At 34.4% G+C, this 26,057-nt stretch overlaps 2 protein-coding genes across 2 annotated transcripts; both read left to right on the top strand.

Annotated features, from left to right (window-relative positions):
* The first annotated feature begins 1,003 nt into the window (after nt 1-1,003).
* On the top strand, nt 1,004-3,811 carry LOC129940711 (BTB/POZ domain-containing protein KCTD12). The gene has a single exon (XM_056049146.1). It carries the CDS (start codon nt 1,164-1,166, stop codon nt 1,851-1,853), a length of 690 nt encoding a protein of 229 aa, XP_055905121.1. The 5' UTR covers nt 1,004-1,163; the 3' UTR covers nt 1,854-3,811.
* A 15,952-nt stretch (nt 3,812-19,763) lies between these two features.
* Nucleotides 19,764-20,978, top strand: LOC129942824 (uncharacterized protein K02A2.6-like). Its single transcript, XM_056051911.1, has one exon. It carries the CDS (start codon nt 19,764-19,766, stop codon nt 20,976-20,978), a length of 1,215 nt encoding a protein of 404 aa, XP_055907886.1.
* Nucleotides 20,979-26,057: the final 5,079 nt, after the last annotated feature.

Genomic DNA, 26,057 nt, shown 5'->3' with positions numbered 1-26,057 from the left:
TTTTGGACACATTCCAAAAAGAGCTTTGAAAATGATAAGCGATAGAACTATAACCGAAACAATTACTTTGATCGAACACTCCTTCCCTAATTTCCTAAAGCTCGAAGCTCGTACAGTGTTTGGTGCAAAATTTAAAACAATTTATTAAAGCGTTTTTAGTAGTTTACTAAGTTTAAAAAATGATTTACATAATTTTAAACGATTAAAATATCTTCCTATCTCTAATTTGCTAAAGTTAATATCACAAGATAGCTACTTTTATTTATAACAATTTAATAAATTCATATGACATCTAGAATGTTCCAGTTAACAGTGTTGAATTAAAGCCAATAGGTCCGTTTAAGTTTATTTCCCGTGCTTATTTTCACGAACTGTCACTTTTTAGACATGTTTGAAAGCTCGTTTTTTAATAACAAATAATTAGCAATTTACTAGTTAGAAAAACGAAAAAAAGGTGTAAAATGTTGGACTTCATTAGCAAATTGCAAACTAGTTAGTTGGTAAACCAGATTTCAGGAATAACTCAAAAACAAAAATAATAATATTGAAAAAAAAATGTAAAAAAATAATCTGGCACTTCCCTAAAAGCTGTAATCGTAATAATCACTGCCACTGACAGTGACATACGATTCGGAAGAGCAACATGCTCACTACAAAAGATACACACATATCTATTCTATTCTTTTTTGTCCAATACCCAAGATGAATGATGATGATGATGAGCATGATGATGATGTATGATGCAGGAAGAAGAAATTTACGCGCTGAAAAAGTACACTTTTTCTCTTTATAAACAAAATTTCAGTATGAAATTAAATTTTCTATCTCAGGACATGCGTACAAAATTCTCCCAAAAACAAACACAACTGAAAAAAAACTCAATGGAGAAATTTCTGAGATTCTTATAGATACATAGATACATTGGGAATTTTTCGGAGTAATAAAATTCCAGATACCAACTATAGTCTCATAGCAATTGAAAAGACAGTTCGGGGTGGACAGTTCACGTTAAGAGTCGCTTGAAGATACACGAAATTCTGAACGTGGTAAAGTTTATAGTGCATTTGTGTACCGAAAAGTAAAAAGATACATTTTCATCGTGTATAAAAATCAGAATCGAAATTTCTAAATCCGACGGAATTTTGAATCGTATATTCCGCGAAATGAGTTCTTCCGAAATAATTGAGTTAAATGTTGGCGGCGTTCATTACTCGTCAACCTTAGCAACGCTCACAAATGAAAAATCTTCCCTGCTCTGTGAGATGTTTAGTAATCCCGACAGTTTAACCAAGGATAGCAAAGGTCGTGTGTTTTTGGACCGCGATGGAGTCCTATTCCGCTACATCCTAGACTACTTGCGGGACAAGGAACTCAACTTGCCCGAAGGATTTCGGGAAAAAATTCGTCTCCACAAAGAAGCTGAATACTATAAATTAAGTGGCATGCTTGAATGCATGAAGTCTGAATTGGACTTAAAACCAAGCGGAAGCATTACAATTGGCTACCGTGGAAGCTTTCAATTTGGCAAGGACGGTCTGGCAGATGTGAAATTCCGCAAGCTGTCTCGTATTTTAGTGTGCGGAAGAGTAGCACAATGCCGTGATGTATTTGGAGACACGTTGAACGAATCCCGAGATCCCGATCATGGTGGACCAGACCGCTACACATCACGATTCTTCCTGAAGCATTGCTTCATCGAACAGGCCTTCGATATGTTGCATGAGCAAGGTTTCCGATTGGCTGGCAGCTGTGGTTCCGGAACAGCTGGATCTATTGCGGAACCCAAGCCTGGCGTCGATGCCGAAGAGAACCGATGGAATCATTATAATGAATTTGTTTTTGTTCGTGATTAAGGACGGATACGTTGGGAGTCACAGAAAGTTTTATTGTCTGACCTCCGTGGAGAGTCTGAAAATTCTCAAAATTATCAAGTAGTCCAAAATTTGTGAGTGATGTGTTTTTTAATTTTTGTTTTCGATAAGGAAGCGCACAACACATTTCATCATCAGAATAAATAATAGATTTTCAAAAACAAAATTAAAAACTAAAATATCTGTTAGAAAAATATCTGCTGGAGTACCTTCAGTTAAAAAAAATAAATATAAAAATATATTTACAGTGGAAGAAATATTAGCAAAAGAAAAAATAATACATATGTATATTTTAATTTGTCATTGTTTTAAATGTGTCATTGCCAAATGTGGATTTTAATGAATAACTTTTTTCCTGTGTCATCAAATGAATATCAAAACAAGGATTATTTTCAGTGAAAAATCCTTTATGTATTGCACTTTCAATTGAGGGCAGTTATGTATTATGATTATGGTAAGCATATACAATTTGAAAAAAGATAAATAATGCATCAACTGGTAGTAATATTCTCGATGATATAAATCAACCTATAATAGCTGAATTAATTAAACTGATAAGATAAAATAGAATAAAATCTCAGAGCATGTGTATGTATGAAATAGTAGAGTTCCAAAATATCAGTATTAATAAAATAGATAAAATAATTTGTATTTGTGTCGAAGACAGCCAGCAAAATAATACAATAAGCTTGTGTAAACGTAATGAAGATATATGTTCTATAGTATTTAGTTTTTTTTATTAACTTTCAAAGACCAATTCCTACCCACCGAGAAAAAATCATTTATAGTATATGTATCTAGCTTAAATAATATTTATTAAAAAGTTTAAGGTTGGCTTTGCTTAATTACAAAAAAGGAGTTATTTAATGTCATAGAAAAAGAAATATAAGCTTCAAGCTCTCTTTGCATTGATTTCAAACATTTCTTCAACAAACTTTTGGAGCACAAAAAACTGACTTTTAATAATCTACGAGTAGAAAGATACCATAGACATAGTTAGGTCTTTTGCAACAAGAATTAACGTAAGATTATATCTCATAATCCCTTAAAAACTTTTCGGAAATATAATTCTTCCTCGATTATAGGAGCTTCAAGCTCATTTTCGAATTGCAAAACGGATATTAATACAAAATTTCGAATTATTTCGACTATGGTGTAGTCAAAACGAACGCTTATTTGTATTGACATTCAATTTACGACCTCTGCTCCCACTGCGATGTTCGTCTTTGCAGGTCGTACGACCTCGTTTAAACTGTGTCACCAAATATTTTACTGTTGTAAAGGTAGGAAAAAAATTCCCCCCAGAGTATAATCTAGCTCCGCTTTCATATTGGTTGGATTGAGGCCTTTCAAATAATAGTATTGTATCACATATCGATGACCAAATTTGTCCATGTTTATAAATTCTCTGAGAGGGTTCACTTTTGATGGCTGCCAAATATATACTAAACAGCGTTGCGTCGTTAAACTTATAACTTTATGGCTGAAACACAAACACGCTTCAGCTTCGGCTTCGCCTGACGTTTACAAGTTCAGCCATAGGAATTCAATGCATGCTATCACTATCACAATGAAGCTTTGACCTCACGTTTCATTTGACAATCGTAAGAAAATAACGTTATGTTACGTAATGTGACTCCAAAGGGGATCTCTAGTTCAAAATTGATGAACATTTGCTTCGTCTGACAGCTCAACAGATGTAAAAAGTCAACAAACAAAATACATTTGCACTTCGAGGGATTCCCATTGGCTATTATAGGCTGTGTAAGCTATTTCCGCCATAAATTTATTTTGTTCAATTTCAAAAGTCAAAACACGGCTTCAGCTTTCTCTGCGTTGCAATGGGTCTGCTTCGAGGTTGCTTTGAATGACATTTCTAAAAGGACACTTCTGTCATTAGCAGCTGTTATTTTTTCTCAAAAGTTTGTTTTGATTTTTCGTGCAGTAAAAAAAATGTATTTGAAAATCTAAAAAAATAAATTTATCGCGGAAGTAGCTTACACAGCCTTTTGTCGGTATATTCAGCTCATGGAGCAAGAAGAAGCGCAGACTATATTTCAATACCTTACATTTTAACTTCTTCGAATAAACAATGGTTATCCCTCTAAAAGCAACTATATATTTTGTTTGTTGACTTTTTTACAGCAGTTGAGCTGTTAGACAAAGCAAATGTTCAACAATTTTGAACTAGCGCTTCCGCTTGGAGCCACAATATGTTATTTTACTACGATTTTCAAATGAAACGTGAGGTCGAAGCTTCATTGTGGTAGCATGCATTGAATTCCTATGGCTGAACTTATAAACGTCAGGCGAAGCCGAATCTGAAGCATGTTTTTGTTTCAGCCTTTAGTGCGTTGAACTGTCATGCCAGAGGTCTTGGGTTTAATCCCTGTCTGTGCCATCTAAAAGCTTTTTCACGGGTACTGCCTATTGCGAGGAATTGAGAAATTCTCCAAGAGTAATTCTTGTCATGGAAAGTTCTTTCAGATTCTGCATAAAACTGTATGCCCCCTCCATTCCTGCCTAAATTACTCGCACACAGGAATGGTTTACAGTTGTAAGTCACTAGGTCCTAGTTCTCAACGGACTGTTGCGTCATTTAATTTATAGTTTTGCAACTTTATTGAGCTATTTTTACAACATTTTGTGCTTTTATAAACATCATGCGCCATATTCATAGTTATGATAAGTCCTGATTGTGTCAAAGACAATTTAAACCCATTTTAAAACGATAGTTTGGAGGTTAAAATAAACTTGGCAGAACCTTTATTTAAGCTGTTTTTACATCTTTAAAATGTTTAAAACAAACAAACTTATTGAGATAATTAAAAAGCGAGACATTGTATTTAAAAAGAAATAAAAACAAAAATTGAAATGTCAAACCAAGCCGCTATACTCAATCTGAACCTCGACCCCTATGAAATAAATGACGATTTGATATAAGAAAAACTGGAGGAAAATATTGAAGACTGAACTTCAATGAGCCATTTGCAAATACTTCGAGTTTTCAAGTCTTAACAGCGCCAGCGGTAAGAATTTTTGCTCGGAATATTGTGATGTTTGCATTTACTACAACATGAACCTCAACTTACAGTATGCAGAATAATTTCAAGGATTGCATAGACCTTAGCTCTCCAGCTAACGCATTTTATTTCTCTTTAATTCGGGTTATTAATAGGTTTAAGTGAAATTGTAATAGAATTTTTGTAACATACCAGAAATCTTTTTTTACCTCACAAAGGTGACAACTTCTTTATGAATAACAGCTGTTTCTAACCTATGTGTTAAATATAGACTTCAGTTCAAATAGACTCGGGTTTAAAATATGACTATGAATATGCCCCAATTGGTTAAATGAAGAACAAAAATTCAGCCCAATTATTAAAGTATTTAATGGAACAAATGGCATAAGATAGTAAGTTTAATTCTATTATTTAAGCCAATACCCACAGTTTTCACGAACTTTTGCAAAAAATGTAAATTCATCTTCGTGGCCCTACCAAGGCATGTAGTTAATCGATAGTGGCATAAGCCAAAGATAGGTAATTTCCCTTTAAATCTTGGCCAAATTTATCTAAGAGATTATTTAAAGAAGTGTACTAATTCTGATAATGATCATAATGATGGCTATTCTACAAATTGCGTTACCCCAATTTTCAGCTTATTGTATTAAATTGGGTTAAATGAGGCTTGATTAAATGTACAAACGATTTTGATTTACCATTGATTTTCATAAAAACATATATAGGACATAGGTCCGAACATAATATGCTTTTAAACACTCAAGCCATCATAGAGATGAACATTTTTGCGTTGTTGTTGTCGTTTTGGAAAATGTTTGCACGACATTAACATTGAATATCGTTTTATTACTTTACTTTACACAACATACAACACACAGAAGAAGACCAAATGGATTTTGGTTTTCATATTGAAATTATTTCTGATTGTTCCTAAGTACCTTAAGGCTTAAACTTTTGTCTGTGCATAATTTTATTAGGGGTTTTATGGTGTCCTTAACGGAGCTAAAATGATTTTTTGGGCAAACCCTAACATGATTTTTCTGGGTATATCGATGTTTCCAACCCCTATATAAAGCTTGATATGGAATAATGTTCAAACCAACAAATAGACTGAATACAATAGAATGTTTGCGGTGTACTGGAACAGCTTAGATAAAATAAAGAAGTTAAATTTGAAATTTGTTCAATTTGTACTAAATCTCACTTATCTTTATACTTTCACCTACAGCTGGGTTTTTTGATGATAAATTGCCAAAAAACGATCCGCAGCAGTCTGGTTTTTAGATTTGAAAGTTTAAGATTAATCAGAAAATCTTAAAATAAAATTGTAAGAAATTGAGTAAATTTCAGACCAGAACTAATTTTAACTTAAGAAAATGAACAATTGTACAGAGTTTATGTTATGAAAATATCAGGAAGAAGTTATATCTAAGTTGTTTTCATGTTAAATACAAAATTAGGTAGCACAGTAGTTGGAAACTAGATCCTAGTCGCATCCGAATTGCTAAACAGAAAGCACTCTTCATGACAAGAACTACTCTTGGAGGATTTGTAAATTCCTCGCAAGAGGTAGTACCGAAAAAAAACTTTATATGGCACATTCAAGGATTCAACCTAAGACATCTGGCATGACAGTGCTACGCACTAAACATCACGCCACGGGCACTAAATTGAAGCAAAATGAAATAAAAAATAAAGGAAAGAATTTCGTTCGTAGATTATGGTCTAATTTTGTGTAGACTTCGCGTGCAACAAATGGCGTTATATGTATTTGTTGACACTTACTTAAAAAAAATTGAAACACCAATTTATAACAAAAGTTGAGTGTCTTAAACTCAATGAAAAACACACAAGAATTATTAAATTAGAAATAGTTTTGAATAAATTGAAAACAAATTCTGTCAAAATATCAGAGTCCTTCTTGAGTTTGTACGTTTGGACACTACTGTTCCAACGTCTCAAAGTGAAAAACACGAAAATTGATTACGATACTCCGATAAAATTCACATTTGTATCCTCCTTCATTTTGCTCCGAGTGTTGAATTTGCTATTCATATAAATTTCTACTGTACTACGGATGGTTTTCCCAAAAAAACACTCCTTTTGTAGTTTTGTATTTTTAAACTTTTGCTGTATACCCTTAAGCTATGCCCTTTGTTTTACTAAATGTAATTCATTGTAATTTTAGACTTGAAATAAAAAGAAAAACTTGAAGTTCAAGCAAACTTATAAACTACAAACCCAAAATAAATAAAAAATAAATTGAATATAAACTTTACTTACTGCAGAGTTTGCTTAGTCGAAGATACGAAGCTTAGAGATATAATTTAAATAATAGATATGAATGCTCGCTGTTAAATAATAAACACAATATAAATATATTTATATAAGTTCTGAAGGCCAAAAAGGGTTAAGCCATGAAACACCAACAAAAAACATAACAGCAGTTATCTGTTAAAATTCTGTTAGAGGTGGACTAATGGATCGTTCTTTTTTATTACAAGAAAAAGGCTAAATAATCTTTTTTTTTTTGTTTAACAAAGTTGCTTTCCTTGATAAATTTAATTCAAAGATAAATCGGAGATACTAACTCAAAAGGAATTATAATATTGGAATGGAGTGTTTGTGGTATACACCTTCCTATATAAACAACAGCAAATTAATTACTAGCTATCATTCAAAGTCAGACATTGGTATAAATAATTTCCTCACAGAAGAAGGTATGGGAAATGTATATCTGGATTAATTTTTTTCAAACCTTGTAATTTTAAGAAAGTCATATATATCTTATCACATTAGTTTTATGGTTAGAAATTATTGTAATGGGAAACATCTGAATTCTTTTTAATCATAAAACATAACAAAATGTTTACGGATTTATTCCAGCCCAGGTCAAAACTTGAAGTTTCTCAAACCTTTTGATACACAACTGACTTCTCCAAAAACCTTGAGTGATTTTAACCTTGTTCATCACTTTTTAGAGCATTTAGCAACGACAAAGAATTGAAATCATTAATCAATAAATAAGTTCAGCTGTTTTTTGAACTAGGTATAGGCGTAAGACTGTCACGCCTGAGGTCTTGGAATTGACAAATCATCCAAAAGTAAATCCCCAAATTCAACTTTGAGTTTCGCCCCATAAACTCTAGGTTCCCTCACTCCTTGAAAAATATGCAAGAAAACATGAAAGGTTTAGCTAGGAAGTCGAATATAGATTTTAGGTCAGTTTAAGCTTTCTTTTTCTTAGTTGATCAACTTAAAACCAGGTTGCTAAACAGTGCAATAATTTCAAACTTAAAAAGGACAAAATTATTTCTTTTCAACGGATATGTATTGTTAACATATGCGTCACAATGTCATAGGAAAACAGTGCGGGAATACATGAAAGGTTTAGTTGAATATAGAATCTTCCTGATGTTATTTCTGAAGATTGCTGCGAGTAATAAACTCAATTGTAGCTTAGTGGTCCGGTTGATATGGGCTTAATTTAATTGCCATTTTATACCAAGATTCAACTTAGTTCCCTATCCCAAGTAGAAATATATTTGATGTAAGAAAAATCTCTTAGATGTCTTTATATTCATTTCAGAAAATAAAATAAAATTTTATTTCGTGTTGCCTTTTTACTAAGGTTTTAGTCTCTGTCCTTCTTGGGGTTGTTTTTGTGTGATTTTCATCAAATTATAAAATGAAACTGTTCAAGGGGAAATGAGGCACTATAAAAGCCACATCCCATCTTATTGACATTATCCTTATGCAATGTCAATGTCAAGTGTAATTTTTTTAAATCCGTCAATTTTGATTTAATTCGAAAACCTAATGTTGAAAGAAATATCCCATTGAATATACAAAAAGAAATATTTATATGCTCCTCTCCTATGAAAAGCCAATTCCAGAGGGAACAAAAAAGGAAATGGGAAACAATTCCCACGTGCAACTGAAAGAGTCAGCCTTATAACTTTACCAATTTAACTTTATGATACCATTTTATTTCCCATAAGAGCTTTCTTTTTTTTAAATATTATTTCTGGAATACTAGAGAGACACATGTGTGTGACCTTAACTCAAATTAAAATTTTGAGTGCCAACTGAACTCTCAAAAAGGATTCATATAAATGTTATGTCGGATTATTTTGTTTTAACATTCCAATCAATGGAAAACGTCAAATAAAACGTTCAAAAATATTCAAGTTTTGCTTTTATAAGTCCACAAATGTACTCGTTTTCGTTTTGAAAATGAAAGATTTTATTTGGTTACAAAAATGTACCCCAAGTTCAATCAAGTTTTAACCATTTGCAACATTCAGACCTTTAATCAAAACATTTAAGAACTGATGATAATTTTATTTGACGTCGTCAATACATGCATAGATATTTGATATTCAAAACATGTACAAAATTAACTCTTTTTAATTAGTTAAATTTATTATATCTTATGGGTAAGATTTTAGGACAATTTTCAAGCTTCAAGGAGCTTTTACTTCTACTACTTGAAACCAATTTGAACTGTTTTTGTCGATTATCTTAACATAAATAAAGAACATAAATCTATACGTCTATTCGTTCACAATCTTATTGTATTATTATTAAAAAACAAAAACATGTAATTTAAAAAAATAAATAAGACTTTCTTTTGAAATGTATACTACAATCGAAATAACCACCACACACTGAAACTAAGAAATTTAAACAAATGACAAAACAGAAATTGTAACAAAACAATCTTATAGAACAAAAAATCATCTATAATAGTAAATAAATGTAAGCCTAAAAAAACAAAAAACAAAACCAACTTAAAAACAACAAGAAAAACACCAAAAAAGAAAACTTTCTAAATTATTTATGTATTAAAACAACATTAAAAAAGAAAAAATAAATATTTCTGTGTTAAAATTTTAAGTGAATAAGACAAAGAAAATATTTTTAAATTTTTATTTTTCAAAAAAGAAAACAAAAACTATAAAAAATATAAAAACACAAAACATAAAAACAAGCCAATAAGCATCTCTTCCTGTTATTTATAATAATTTATTTTAATGTAAAATTTGAAAAAAAGAATTAAAATATAAAACAAAAATATATACATAATATACATTAAAAATTATAACATATTGTACACAATAATTCCTTTGTGTATTGATCGTGAAACTGAAAAATAAAAACAGAAATAAAAATAAAAAATATATAGATATAACTCTAACTATTATATAGATATACAATGTTTAATTAAGTTACAAAATGAGTAATAAAAAAAATAAAAAAAAAAATAAATGAAAACAAAATAAAATAGTGTGTTTATTTTTTTTTTTGTGTACATAGAAATATCAACATTTATGCAGCAAAAACATTTGTTTGCATTATCATAGGTTACAGGATGTTTTGAATTTAATATCCAGCGTTATTTATTGGACTATTGTATTGTTCAGTACATCAAGAAGTAGTAAATATTAATGTGGAAAGAGTATGACGCAAAATCTTAAACAACTTAAATTGACTAAGGGAGTCCAAAATTGTAAACCCTTCCTTTCGTTTTTCTAACTAACTAACTTTCTATTTTAACTTATCTTTTAAATTAAAAACGAGCATCCAAACATGTCTAAAAGTGACAGTTCGTGAAAATAAACGAAGCCAATACGCTTTAACGGATCTTTTTATTGGAATTCCCATTGGAATTCCCAACTTATGACTGGACCATTCCAATCACTGCTCTTATAAGAATAATTGTAAATTGTACATATGTCATATGGATTTAGCAAATTGCTGAAAATTATAGTAGTCATTTGGTGAAGCTTAGTAAATTGCTAAACATTGATTTAACAATTTACTAAATTGCTTAAAATGTTGCTCCTATAATTTTAACTTCCCATAGGAAGATATTGTAATCGGTTTGATTTGTCAAATTGAAAATGTCGATATTTCGAGACGTTTCAAGGTCGTTCTCTGTAAATGATTTTTTTAGAGAGAGTGTGTAGGTTCGGGAAGCTTTTATATTCATTAAAATCCATAAAAGTTCTTGTGATATGATTATACTTGGCATAGATAGTACTGTGGTAAGAAACAAGGCGCATAAATAAAAAACATATATAACAAAAATGGACGAGACTAGATTGAAGAGCTTTTAATGCATAAGTGTCTTTGACTGTGATTTCTAGAAAATGTCACAACGCTAAATTTCTTATTGTTAAAATATAGCCCATTGGTATTACACCATTTAATTAAATTATTTAAATCAATTTGAACTTTTTTTGCATCGTTAAGTAAATTTATGGAACCGTCAGCAAATAGAAGACGTTTAGAAAAAGTAATATGTAATGGTAAGTCGTTTATAAAAATAATACAAAAAAGGTGGTCCAAGGTGACTACCATGAGGAACACCCGAAAAATGTATAATTTCCTTAGACAAGGCATAATCAATTTTTACCACTTGTTTTCTGCCTACTAAATAGCTTTTTATCCACATTAGGAGCTGAGAGTGAAATCTGTACATCTCTAGTTTTTTTTAAAGAACTCTATGTTAAACGCGGTCGAAAACCTTTGAAAAATCAGTGTACCTGAATAGTGTCGAATTGACAACGCATTTCCATCTATGATAGACGAAAACTTAGAATTTTTATAAATTTGTAGTAGTGGATCTACCCTTTAAGAAACCATGTTGGTAAACTGAAATGTTATTGTGAATAAGATTATACAACATATTTTTTAGGAATTAACTGCAGTTTGGCAATTGGTCTGCAATTTTCAATCGAACTTTTTGTACATGATTTATGAAAGGGAGTTATTATAGAGTATTTCGATTCATCTACTCACCATTACTTAAATAAAGGTTAAATATTATACAAAGTGGTGTAGCAAGTATATTAGCACAAGTATTTAAAACAATTAGTAGTACCCGTGGCATGATGGTTAGTGCGTTGGACTTTTTTTTTTTTTTTATAATTCATTTTTATTTATTCAATCTTAAACCTATCTTAAAGCTAGACAAAAATTCATAAAACTAGCCTAATTATCCATAACTTACAACTAACTTAATGGTCCCATACGGACACTCTAAGCTAAACTATAACACTAATTACTAATGCCTTTCGGCCTTAAGATCTATTTTACTTCAATCTAAATTTAATTTGTTTTGTTTTTATTAGAAAATTTTGAAAAAAAACTAATATCAATAACCTTTTTTATTTTTACTTACAAACTACTTAAAATAAGGTCCTTAAATAAAACTTAAAACTAACTTAAACTACCTATTCTACCTATAAACTACTTAAAACTAGAACAACCACAGCAGCAAATCTAACTATCTAACATTTTTGTTTTTCATATTTTGTTGTCAATTTTTTTTAATTTTTTTTTTGTATTCCATGTTTTTTTTTTTTATTTTAATGTTCTTTTTTTTTAAATTTTTTTTTTTTGTATTTTTTGTATTTTTTTTTTCTATTTCTTTTTGTGCCACCATTCCTATTCTACTTAAAACTAAACCCTAAAACTATAAAACAAGTATGTAAGCCGGCCAAGGCTTAAACCCCATCCCGACTACCCATTATCAAGTGCCGATTGAAGCCACCAAAACTGGTTCTCCTGCTTCACCCTATCAGTTCGGTCCCGTTCGGACACAGCCCTACTGAACCGAAGGAGCTCTGCTCCGCCTTGTGCCATGACGTCCCGATTGTACAGGAGTCGCCTATCCACGGTTCTTCGTCTGACGTGGTAGATTAACGGAACTGCCAATCTATCCTGTATCAGACCACATCTATCTAAGAAGAGGAATGCCTCTGGTGGAATAAAGCCGCTCAAGCGTGCACTTTCAAAATACTCGTCGTTCGGATAGAACGCCCCGAAAATTAAATTGTTGGTCGAAGACATAGCTCTTGCAATGTGACCTCGAACGAGTTTTATCACGAAATTGTCAATTCTGTTGATTCGAGCCCCGTTGTATAGGACCTCGTTTGAATAGTAATGCACATAAGAAGATTCGGCTGTTCGATATAAGCCGGTACAGCGTCGTAAACACTGCCGCTCGAACACCCGAAACTTCTCCATCTGGGAAGGGGCAACGTTGAACCACACCGGACAACCATAAACGATCATTGGCCGTATGAGGGCCATGTAGCAAATTACCTTCACTCTGGGGTCAAGCCGACTGCTAAAAAGCAGCCGTTTCGTCAGAGCGAAGGCTCCTCTGGCCCTGGTCAGAGCAGCATTTATATGTCTGTCGAAATATAAATACTGATCTAACCAGATACCGAGGTACTTCACTACACTTTTGCTCGCTAATGGCTGCCCGTGAAGATCAACGATGACCATCTTGCGCCAATTTTTACACGTATCCCTCGTGGCCCTAGCCAACGGAGTCCGGAACAAAATTGTCTCTGACTTCTGGACATTTATTTTCAGTTTCCAGTCGTCGCAATATCGCTGAATCTTGTCGAAATCACGCTGCAAGAGAATTCTAATAACCTCAACCTTTCGGGCCGTTCTGTACGCAATTAGATCGTCGGCGTACGCAATTGCCTTTGTAAGACTACCTATCAGATCGCTGGTGTAAATGCTGAAGAGAATCGGCGAATTCACCGCTCCCTGTTGAAGACCATTTTTAATTGAGAATGTTGTGGTAGAAGTTACATTGCCACTTTTGACAACAAACTTTCTACCGTTAAGCATATCATAAAGTATATACAACAATGGCTTGCGTATGCCAAGCCTGCTTAGTTTTAGGTAAAGACCCTCTAACCATACGGTGTCAAAGGCCTTTTCCAAATCAACCAGAACAGCACCTGTGCATTGTTGTTTTGATTTATTCCATTGGATATCAGAAACGAGTTTAGACGCAGCATGAATTGTGTCATGACCCGCCTTGAACCCGAACTGATTATCCGGAATTATTTCGTTGTCCGCAGCCCACTTAGTCAGAGCCCTATTAATGATTTTTTCGAAAACTTTGCTGATGCTCGAAAGAAGACTTATCGACCGAAGATTTGACGGGTTGGAGTTGTCCTTTCCCTTTTTCGGTAGAGGATGAACCACAGCGGTCTTCCAATGCACTGGATAATATGCATTATTCAGTGCATTATTGAAGAGCGTGGTGTATATGTCAATTGCTTCCATCGGTAAATGTCTTAGTACAACGTTGGATATACCATCGACACCTGCTGACTTTTTGTTTTTTATTGAATTAAAGATGAGCTGAAGCTCAACCTTCGTCACTAACAAGGGACTTGGTCCCGTTTGCTCGGCGATTATGGCATTTGCCAAGGAATCGTCATTGAACCGCATGAAACCGCGGTTCTCAGATCGCCATTGTGTCATATCATTTCGAAGGTAAAAGTGATTAAGTAGGGCTCTGTTTTCCAGGTCGTGGTTTGGGGCGAATGCTAACATTCACCTTGTACACTTGCTGGAAAGCAGCTCCCACCGCCTCCACTTTTTCCTTCGGATCTTCAATTATATAAAAGTCATCGTCAAAGATGGCTTCTTCTTTGAGCTGTCCTGAGTACGTCTCTGTTCTCTTCGGTTCTTTGGAGTTTAAGACACGGAAGGTCATTGTCGTTTTTTTTCCTGAATATCTTATTGATTTTGGGGAACATACCAGGTTCACTCGAATTAACTGACCGGATCTTGCGGTCCCAGTACTTGTTAATTGATAACCTGTAGTTCTCCTTAATCAACAGATTGATATTTTTTATTGACGACTTCAGTCTCCTAACCTCCAAGTCGTGTGGGTCTGTAAGTCGTCTGTACAAGTTTTTGAGTCTTGTCAGTAAGCCACTCTTGTGCCTACGTAGTGCTTCAATAGTCGCGTTTCTGTATGCGTCCATTTGGTCCCGTTCTTTGTACTTTGGAATTGTCCTTTCCATTGTTCGTTTTATTATTTATTTATTTATTAAAAAAAAAAAAAAAAAAAAAAGTGCGTTGGACTGTCATGCAAGAGGTCTTGGGTTCAATCCCTGCCTGTGCCACCTTAATTTAAAAAAAAATAATTTTCGCGGGTACTGCCTCTTGCGAGGAATTGACAACTCCTTCAAGAGTAATTCCTGTAATGAAAAAGTGCTTTCTCAAACTAGCCGTTCGGATTCGGCCTTAAATTGTAGGTCCCTTCCATTTCTGACAACAGTACTCGCACACAGGAATGGTTGACAGTTGTAAGTCACTAGGCCCTGGTTCACAACGGACTGTTGCGCCACCCCATTTGATTTGATTTGATTTAAAACATTTGGTATAATAATGTCTGGTGAAATAGAAAAACTTTCTTCAAGAGATAACAGTACTTGTAAGACATTGTCTACAGATAACTGCAAATTACCAAGATCAACAACAGGATCTGAATAAATTGTGTTAGCAAAGTCTAATTTGAGATTAATAAAATCAGGTTGAAGAAACGACGAGAAGTTATTGCAAGTTATATTAATATCATCCGACAACACATTATTAAAAGTCATTCTAGATGGAATCCCAGTTGAGTTTCTTTTCGTGTTAATAAATCACCAAAAACTATTATGGTTATTCTTAATATTCGATTCAAGAGACGGATTTATTACTTGTAAAATTTTGTTTCAAAAACTAATAATCCCTTCTAATTTGTTTGAACAGTTCATTTAAATGAATTGAAGATTTTTTAATTTTATTATATTTATTCATGACATTTTTCAGTCTTGATATATTTTTTTTGTACCAAATAGGTTTATATTTGAATTTTTAAATAAAGTTTTTTTTAGGAACGTAAGAAAAAACCGCTGCCCATTATTCCAGAAAAGTACAGAGCAGCGTGCATTCTGCATCGTCACAATACACAAACGGATAAGTTTGACAGGGATGCCAAAACTAGACATTGCTCTGTGAAGCTCTTCCCCATAGATGTTGTCATAAATAAATAAATAAATTGGGTGGCGCAACAGTCCGTTTGAGAACTAGGGCCTAGTGACTGACAACTCTCAACCATTCCTGTGTGCGAGTACTGTTGTAATAGATGGAAGATGCTGTTGTAAGGGATGGAGATGGTGGGTATCGATTTAAAGCTCATGGGTTTTTTTCAAGATCTGCCATAGTGTGACTATTTGATCAATGATGGACTTTCTTGGTCTGTAGCCACACTGATATGGGTCTATCAGGTTGTTGACTAGCGGCTTTAGGCGTTCACGTAATACGGCAGTAAGGATCTTATATGCAATGTTCAGGAGACTGATGCATCTGCAGTTAACGCTATTTAGAGGGCCTACTTTCTTGTGTATTTGGCAAATTATGCTGAGATTCAACTCATCGGGCATGCTTTCTTCCGACCATATTTTGCAGATGAGTTGCTGCATGCAACTGTGAAGTTATCCTTTGTTTGACTTTGTTTTAGATATAGCTATCCTCACTTCGTCGAGATCGGGTAGGCGGGGTTGTTGGTCTGCGTCGCCTAGGCTGTGTGGTTTTATCTCCCTTACAGCGGAATTCGGTTCGTCATCGCCGTTATATAATGTGGAGAAATCGTTTTCCATATTACCAACATAGACTGCCGTTTCTGCTACGATGATTGTAGTTACATCCTTCGGTTCATGGCTGGTACCTTTGGGAGGTTTTTTTTACCTTTTGGGAATATCCTCTATCTTCTCGATCTCCTGCTTCTCGTGCTCTATCTTCCATCTAAGAAACCAGTGTTCCTTTCTCTTCTTCCACGTGTAGAGATTGCGAGAACATTGGTTCTTCTGTGTACCCCAGTTTTGTGTGAAAAGGGCATTTCAGTCCCTTGCGATGCTAGCCTAACGCCTTGTATCGGGATATCCGTAGCCGTATCTTTGCTACAAAACCGTTCGTTATAGGCCTGTCGCAGAAGCCCTATACGGTATTCACTACGTAGTTCAACCTTACTGGAACTGTAGACGCTACAGTTGATTGTATATCGAAAATTCGTGGAAAAACCGCTGCCCCAAAAACAACTTTCCATTGGGGTGAGAACCCAATCTTCAGTTGAAATACGAGGCACCCGATGTTCACCGCGGGGAGGTGAGTGCAAGAGTTGAGAGACAGAGGTGCGTTTTGCGAAAAACGTATGGACTCTCTTGAATGCACATATCTATCATTTCAACGAAGGGCAACATGTACATATTAACAATTTATTGTAAGTCGATATCTCCACTGACGAAAAACGTACTGACTTGCGAACGTACAAACACACAAGCGTACGAACACATGGACACACAGACATTAGAACCTTGAAACGTCGCGAAATTTCAAAATTTTCAATTCGACACATCGGATCGATTACAATTACTTTCTATGGGACGATAATAATATTGATATCTTCAAAGTGTAACACATCGTTCAAACTGAAGAGGAGAATTCTATAAAATTAAGTTAAACTGAAAGCACCCAATATAAAAGTATCTTTCTTCTCATTAATGGGGAATTTATTTTTAATAAATAAACTGTATCTTTTAATTTTTTTTCAACTATGATCCTTTGATAACACCACACACATTTCGAAATCGATCTCCACAAATAATTACATTTTCTTAAAATTGGTATTAAATTTTTCGTCAATGGGAAAATTGACAATAACTTGGGACTGAAACTTTCCATGGGGCCCATTAAGAACCAACATATAAAATAATGGAATAAAAATAAACTTTTTTATCATTGTAAAGTGAGTCCTGTTCCACCACACAAAATGTTTAATAGCAATTGTTGTTCTTAACACACATTAAATGTATTCATAAATTATGCATTCAACTTTGTTATGAAATTAAAACACCCTGTGAAGAGTATAATTTATTATTAGAAAAACTGCCTCCGATTAAACTTCTTTAGATATGGCATGTCTTTTGTTCTTCAAAAAAGCAACTTTTAATTACTCTTAATGTTCACTCCATGGATATCAACAATAAGGGTGCTATTGTTAAGATGCGATGGCGATGCGATGGTTGGTTAAATCAAAAGAGAAAGGAGGTAGTTATATATGTATGTGACAGTGTAAGCACAATACCAGCACACAGATCTCGTGGTACCCATTTATTATACATTCAGAGATATCAACTTTAAACATCGTCATCATCACTTTATTACCTTTGCGACAACCCTCTTGTGGGTTAAAATAAAACAAGGGAGTGCGGGACTAATAAAAGACAAATAGCTCAACGACTTTTACCTAAATAGGTACAATGTGTATATTCGTATATACACTTTACCTATCTACAACAACTCTAGAAGGTAGGTATTGTATTGTATCTCTATGAACGGAGCTGATGATGACTGGAGGAAGCTTAGAAGAATGGCTGTGGATGCCATTGCTATACTTTTAAAAGCGATACTTTCAATAACACGGAGAAAAGTCATTTGTTCATCCTGTTTTCAGGATAATGCCGGAGTGCATTTACGAGTATGTATGTTTGTATATTCATGAGTGTTAGGACGGCGAACGTATATTTTGCTGTAGAGATAAATAGAGCACTCCCTGAGTGCCATGGTTAGGTGGCAAACAAAAACTGACATTGTCACTATTTTGCGAGTAAAAGAATGGTACTGAGCTTAAGCAACACCATTAAATAGATAATGTTTGATATTCTTTATGGAGAATTGAATTTGTTTAAAGACCTGAAGGCAACAAACACAAATTAAGATACATTTACATAGTTTTAAAAGTAATCAATTTTAGACTTTTTTTTTAAAAAAAGGTGACTTGTAAAATTGGAAGAGTGTAAATGGTTTTGTTTGATTAAGCTGTATACAGTGGAATCCCTTTAAGGTGAATTGCATTCCACTCCATTTTTCATACAAAAACCAACCTCTAAGTGGAAATTCCCTCTAATTCCACCAATTTGTTTAGGTTCTAAGACAAATTTTGTTTATGTGCAACGTTAAGAAATTATAAAAATTTTACAAAAGTTAACTTTAATTGAACTTCGTTATTAGTTTGATAGGTAATTCTCTATGGGGGAAATTCTTATTTGTTACAATTCAATGCTAACTTTTAGATAAATGATGGCCAGAAAAAATTAAATACATTAGATCTTGACACTAAGATACGTTTAATTAAAGAAATTAAGAAGTGAGTTGAAGAGAAAAAGAGAATTGTTGAGGATTCTTGCGTTCTTAAAAGATTCTTTCTTCGATATTTACTGAAAGAGTAAAATACAAAACTCGGAAAGATTTTGTTAATTTAAGTGGTCAACTTAAGCGTTATAAAGTTTGTGAGTATGACATTTTTGAACTTGCAGATAGATTGAAACAACAGATTTCAGTAGCTTTTCGACGATTTAAACCTGACGACATTTTTAGAAATGTAATTTTTTACAAATATTTGCCAATCGGTGCTGTCATTCGTCAACGGCAACTCGATGGTAAGTTAAAACCAATCTCTTATGCTTCCAGGACACTGACCGAGTGCGAGAAGCGCTACGCCCAAATCGAGAAAGAGGCCTTGGCTCTCACGTGGGCTTGTGAGCGATTCCAGGATTTTGTTATTGGCATACGGTTTCATCTGGAGACCGACCACAAACCGCTTGTGCCAATCTTCACAACAAAGAATCTGGACGATTTAACACCACGACTACAGCGTTTGAGAATGCGAATGATGCGCTATGATTTCTCAATCTTCTACACTCCAGGTAAGGATCTGATAGCAGCAGATGTACTTAGCCGCCAGCCTTTGCATGTGAAAGATAGCGAAAACAAGCTTGAAGAAGAAATTTTCGCACACGTAAACTTGGTGATCGCGCACATTCCTGCATCTGATTTGAAAATAGAAGAAATCTGGACCGAACAGCAGCGTGATTTAACTCTTAGCAAAATCGCCTCCTATACATTGAATGGGTGGCCAGAAAAAAACAAACTACCCAATATTTTGCAACCGTACTTTGCAGTTAGAGACGAAATTGCCAACGAGAACGGTTTGCTTATGCGTGGCTGTCATCTCATCATACCTGCATCGATGCGACAAGACACTCTCGGAAGACTTCATGCTGGCCATCAAGGAATAACAAAGTGTCGAGCAAGAGCTCGTGAATCTGTCTGGTGGCCAGGCCTTTCTACAGACATTGCTGAGATAATCAGCAGATGCAGTGTTTGCATCCAAGAAACAAAAGAAGTTAGAGAAAAATTAATGCCATCGGACTTTCCAACACGTCCATGGCAAAAGGTAGCTATGGATCTTTTCAAATGCCAAGGGCGCTGGTACTTGATCATTTCTGATTTCTTTTCTAGATTTTTCGAGGTAGCGTTACTCGAAAGATTGACGGCTGGTGTGGTCATTAACCATTGCAAATCGATCTTTGCACGCTTTGGAGTACCCGAACTGGTGAGAAGTGACAACGGAACCCAGTTTGAAGCAGTTCACACCTCAGAATTCTCCAAATTTGCAAGGGATTATGGATTTCATCATGTCACATCCAGTCCCCACTTTCCACAAAGCAACGGATTCATAGAGGCTGCAGTAAAAATTGCCAAACTACAGCTCAAGAAAAACGCCGATCCATACAAAGCCTTGTTGGAATATCGTGCAAGCCCTTTATCTAACGGCTACAGCCCAGCAGAACTTATGATGGGCCACCGCATTAGATCAACACTACCTATGGTTCCAAAACGCTACGAGTCAAAATCAGTCGATTACAATGACTTAAAAAGAAAGGAGGATGATAGAATAGAAAAACAAACACTAAACTTTAACAACAGACATCTTGCCGTGCAGAAGCATGATCTTATTCCCGGAGAATTAGTTTGGGTACGAGATAAACGAGTGTGGGCTACAGTTCGTGAGAAGACCAAGCACCCTCTTTCTTACATCATCGAAACTCCGACAGGAAAACTACGTCGTAACAGCTTTCATCTAACTCGAGCTCACCGAGCAGGAGAGATAATCGATGAGACAGAGAATGATATCCCAGACATCACAACTCCAATGAAATCAGCTTCGTCGCCAGAGAAGACATCATCGCCGATCACATCAACGCAATTATCAACACCCCCTTCGTCACCTTCACAATCATCAGTACCATCGTACGCGTCAGCATCGTCAACTCAATCGCCATTATCGTCAGCATCGATTCCTTCGTCTTCTGGGCCTACAAGTAGAAGTACCGATAACCAAGGCTACCTGACTCGATATCAATACTGAAAAAGGGGGATGTGTCGGAAGACATTGGCAACACCTACAACTACAATACAATATTATATTATTTCTATGTACATAGGTATATAAGTCACACCATATTAAGAGCATATTTTGTCAGTTATGAAATGCCAATAAATACAATAATTTCTGATGAGCAAGATTATTCTTGTCAAGCAGTTAACCAGAATAACACACTTATCTTGGCTTTAAAAGTTGAAAAGTGTTTTAGAGAGAAGCACAGTGAAGTAAGAGTAACATGCCTTGTGGTTTCCGACATGGTAAGGCTAGTTAATAACTTAGCCAACCAACGTTCTTGGATGACAGCAGATCTTTGCTCGATGGGCGATTAAAACGCATGGTATTCTTCTTCATCGATAACTGTCCTATCCACCCAAAACAAGTCAAGGATCATTCAAGTTTATAAAACTCGAGTATTTCCCCCCAACATGACCTCAATAGTTCAATCGATTGATTGATTTATTGACAAACTAACGTTAGAACTTAAGACTAATATTACATTTATTCTTAGATTTATAGATTTACAATGCTTTAAGCAATTTGCAAAAAAAATCTAAACTGAAGAATTGAAAAAATTTGCTTTAAATGTTTTGCTTTTAAAATCATCGCTTATGAAATATACCAAAAAGTAATACTTGTTGTAAACTGAAATCAATTGGTTGAGGGGACTTTTTTTTACCATAGTTCGATCTGCTTCTTATAGGACGTAAAGGAACTTGTCTTCTAATACTTGAACGGCTATAAATAAAGTTTAATTGTTCCGAAATTGATGGTGATATGACTGACCCATAGATTAATTTTATATTAAAGCACAGCATAATGTACTCTATGTGTTTAGAAAGTGATGGAAGATGTATGAGTGTGAGCCTATGATTGTACGGTGGAAGTTTGAGCCTATTGGACCATGGGAAGAAACGGAGGCAGAAGCGCATGAATCTTCTTTGTACTCCTTCTATTCTGTTTATATGGACTGAATAAAAGGGAGCCCATATTATGCAGCCATATTCTAATATTGGTCTTACAAATGATGTATAAAGCATTAAGAATATCGCGAAAATCATGTGAAAACCGTTTTATAAATCCGAGTGTCTTATTTAATAATGTAGTCATAATGATTTGTAAAAGTTAATTTTGAGTCAAAAATAATTCTTAGGTCAGAGAAAGTAGAGAGTTTAGTCAAATAAGAAGAGTCTTATTAATAATTGAAAGTCAAAGCATTTTTTTTTGTGTAAAACACATTGAGTTACATTTGTCTATGTTTAGTAAAAGCTTATTTATAAAACACCATTCGCGAAAACTATTTACATCATCTTTTAGGAGTAAACAGTCGTCAAGTTAGTCAATACGTTTGAAAATTTGTATGTCATCAACGTAAATTAAAACAGATGAGTGTTTTATAATAGAAAGTAAGTCGTTAACTTACAAAATAAACAGTAAAGGTCCTAAGTGGCTACCTTGTGGTACGCCAGAGTTGGTACACAAATATGATGACCGCCCATTCCTAAAATCTACGCTGTATGATATATTATATAAATACGACGAAACCCAACTAACAAATTTATCGTTAAAATTGAGATTCGTTTGGAAGTTATCGTTTTATGGCACAATTTATCAGAGGCCTTGTTGAAGTCTGTAAAGACACAGTCAGCTTGTTTCTTGTAAGTAACTGTTGACTTTCAAAAATTAAAGACTTACAAAACGATATGACCTTACAAATGATGGACTCAAATAATTTAGGTATGGCGGACAGATTTGCTACGGGGCGATAATTTTGTATTTATTTTTTACTACAATTTTTATGTATCGATGTTATGAACGAACTCTTCCAAATTTCAGGAAAAATTGAAGATTTAAGCGATTCATTAAAAATATAAATAGGATGCAAATTTTTTCAAAATACAAAGTACACCATCTGGAGCAGGGCTATATCAGACGTCAAGTTCTGAAGCTTTGCGAACGATTTTATCTTCGGAGATCCAAAGATAGGGCCAATAGCTCAAGCGTTTGACAGGAGTTCGTTACTTCGAAAGCATCTTTGAAAAAATTTGCAAACATATTTGAAATTTTTCAGCGTCATGGCTAAGTCTGCATTTTTTAAAGTTAAATTCAAGATTTTCTTTAGAGCAATTAGGAACATTGCATACATTTTAATTAAAAGATATGTCTAACGCTGGGTGATGACGGTCTACTTCGACAAGTAGGGCATTGGCTGAATTTGCAGCAATATCAACGAATTGAATTCGTTGGTAGAGGACATGTTAATAGGAGATAGATAGTTCTCATGCGTCTGTTTAGTCAGAATCAAGTTTGGAAGATTGAAATCTCAATAGGACTAGTGACTCGTCTTGTTGCTCAATTTGATCGTTTATTTTCTCCATGCAATGAATTAAGTTTTCAAAAACGTTGTAAGGATAGCTTGGAAGCATACATGTGACGATAATGCATAGCAGTCCTTTCTCAGTTTTAACTTTTGTGCAAATCATTTCTACATCAGATTAATGAACCAAAGTGCATATCAAGCAATTTTTAACGGCAAGCAAAAGTTCACCTCCTACAGTGCTGATGTCATTTAAGGAGTGTCTATCACGTCTGTACACTTACTAATTCAAATCGAAGAGTTCCGTATCGAGGAATGTATTGTTTAGCCAAGTTTCAGTCAAAATGATTATGTCGTGTGGTATAATGGTTATATTTTTGTAGGCCCTACTGATCTTTTTCCGTAGTCCGTTGACATTTTGATAATAGATTAAAATTTTTTGAATCTGCTTCTTTGATGATGTGGCATTGTCTGGATATTGCGAAGATGGTTAGAAGATGATATTCTTTTGCTGATTTTCTTATTTTCAAAATTGTGGACATGATTGTTGATTTTCTTATTTTCAAATTCGTGGACATGGGCATTATACAGAATTTAAAAATTTGGGAAACAAAAAAAGAGAAATATAAGAGCACACTGCTAGACTACTACGTAACTCCTTTGACAATTGCAAATTATTTTAAAAATAGCATGCTTCAAGGACGAGATTTGGGACAATGAAGATGATATTGCGCTTAACCAACTGATATGTGCAACCGGGCGCCGACTAGGCCGGCCTACTGATTACTTCCTTACTGATGCTTACTAATTGGAGGGATTGTTTTGAAGTCGATGACGGAAAAAAAATTGGAAAATATACTTTATGCTGTTAACGATGAAGACATTGATGCTGATGAAGAAGCCATAAAATAAACATTGAAATGCCCGAAAAGAGTGTAATCGAAAATGCAGTTGAAGAAACAGCGATTGAATTGACAAAAGATGTACGAAAGGAGGTTAAAAACAGCCGTTTGTTAATGGTTTCGACTGGTATTGTGGATCCTTTCTTGATAACAGCATATGTACTTTGTTTTGCCCTGATTAACCGTTAAAGCCATCTTTTCTTCTCTTCTTCAATAATCACGTAATCTTCGTTGACATCACGCTGAGTTCTTCCGATTATGTCAATGTCATCAGTATATGCTAGTAACTGGACAAACTTTTGAAAGAAGGTGCCTCTAGTGCTGATGTGGGAGCTCTGCACTATTCATTCAAGGACGTTGTTAAAGAAATCCCATAACAGCGTATCACCTAGTCTAATAATTTTTTTAAAGGTTCTGCAAATTCTTCATGGTCATCCCGCACAAACGAACAAGTTTGGCAGGGGTGCCAAAACTAGACATGGCTCTATAATATGGTAGGTGTCTGTTTAATGTTCTTGGGTGTTTGTTCGGATCTGTTGAAGTTCGAATATTTGACTTTACTGGTCTAAAACCACACTGATGGAAAAAATTTTGTAAAAGTTTTCAGATTTCATGGAAATCTTAATGTACTCGTATACCTAAGTTCTTTCTGAAAAATAATACTTACCTTTTGGTTACGAAGATGTTCTGGATTTAAGGATGTTGTAGCCTTTTTGTTTGCACCATAATTCTTTAACAATCTGTTTCACAAAACTTCTATACTTATCTCTTTTTATCTACCTTTGTCCTTCAATTCCAAGACAATTAACTATGAAAAGGTTGATGCAGTTATAGCTTCTTCTCTTTGACAGCCCACATTGACATTAAATTCTGAGCTTCAAGACCTCCCTGGCTGTAGAAATTTGTAGAAGCTATACGCTTTGATTATAAAACAATTTATGATCACAAAAGGTTTCTTGTTTTTGCGAGTATGAGTATCTATATGTACTTTCCTACTTTATTTTCTTCATCCTTAGATATGTAATTAATTTTATCTCGGACGCAACCAACCATTTCTTCGGATATATTTTCTTTCTCCTGTTCTTTCTTGGAGTGGAAAATTAATAGATATATGTTTGTAATACACATAAGGGTTGGTCAGATATAGAGTATATTTTCTATCTGCTTGATTGCTTCACATTATGCTTTATATAGACAAAGACCAGAGTTGGTTTAAGGATTCGTAATATTAAGTATTATTGGAAATATAGTCACAAGTTCTATGTAATGGGTTGACCGTTCATCATCAATTCTAATAAATACGTATTTCACACAGACTCAGATATAAATCAACTGAAGAGTCTTCTTTCAAGATAATGGTCTCCAAACTGTGGGTGTAAAATATTTCTAAGGGATTAGGTGTATATATAATTGTTCATTGACCAAAACGTATGTAGGTTAATAAGTAGCAGCTTCAAAAAATTACTATTTTGACGTTTGCGTAAACCTTCAGTGTCCACATAATTTACTTAGGCATTCTGAGAAATTTCCTGAAATGTTTAACCTACCGAAATGCGAATTCGGTGACCGCACTTTAAGAGTGTTAACTCTAATTTTCGGCCATAATTATGAGTCTTATCTCATGCCTCATGCTTGTGACTTTATTGGACCATTTTTTTTTCGACAATATCGATCTTCACGTTACTGTGAATGGGCAGGGTTATTGCGCCATGATTACCTATGATTTTCGGCCCGAATTGAAAGATATGGACTTAGACGACACGTGGTTTAAAGGGGACGTTGCCACAAGCCACACACCACACGTCACAATCGTTTCGGTCACACATTTAGGCCAAGTCATCGAAA

The sequence above is a fragment of the Eupeodes corollae genome, chromosome 1 (assembly GCF_945859685.1).
Source record: "Eupeodes corollae chromosome 1, idEupCoro1.1, whole genome shotgun sequence".
Classification (NCBI taxonomy): Eukaryota; Metazoa; Arthropoda; class Insecta; order Diptera; family Syrphidae; genus Eupeodes; species Eupeodes corollae.
This window is presented reverse-complemented; position numbering and strand designations above follow the sequence as displayed.

Excerpts from the sequence above, each read along its gene's own strand:
- LOC129940711 (XM_056049146.1), top strand. The coding sequence starts at position 1,164 with ATGAGTTCTTCCGAAATAATTGAGTTAAATGTTGGCGGCGTTCATTAC.
- LOC129942824 (XM_056051911.1), top strand. The coding sequence starts at position 19,764 with ATGCGTGGCTGTCATCTCATCATACCTGCATCGATGCGACAAGACACT.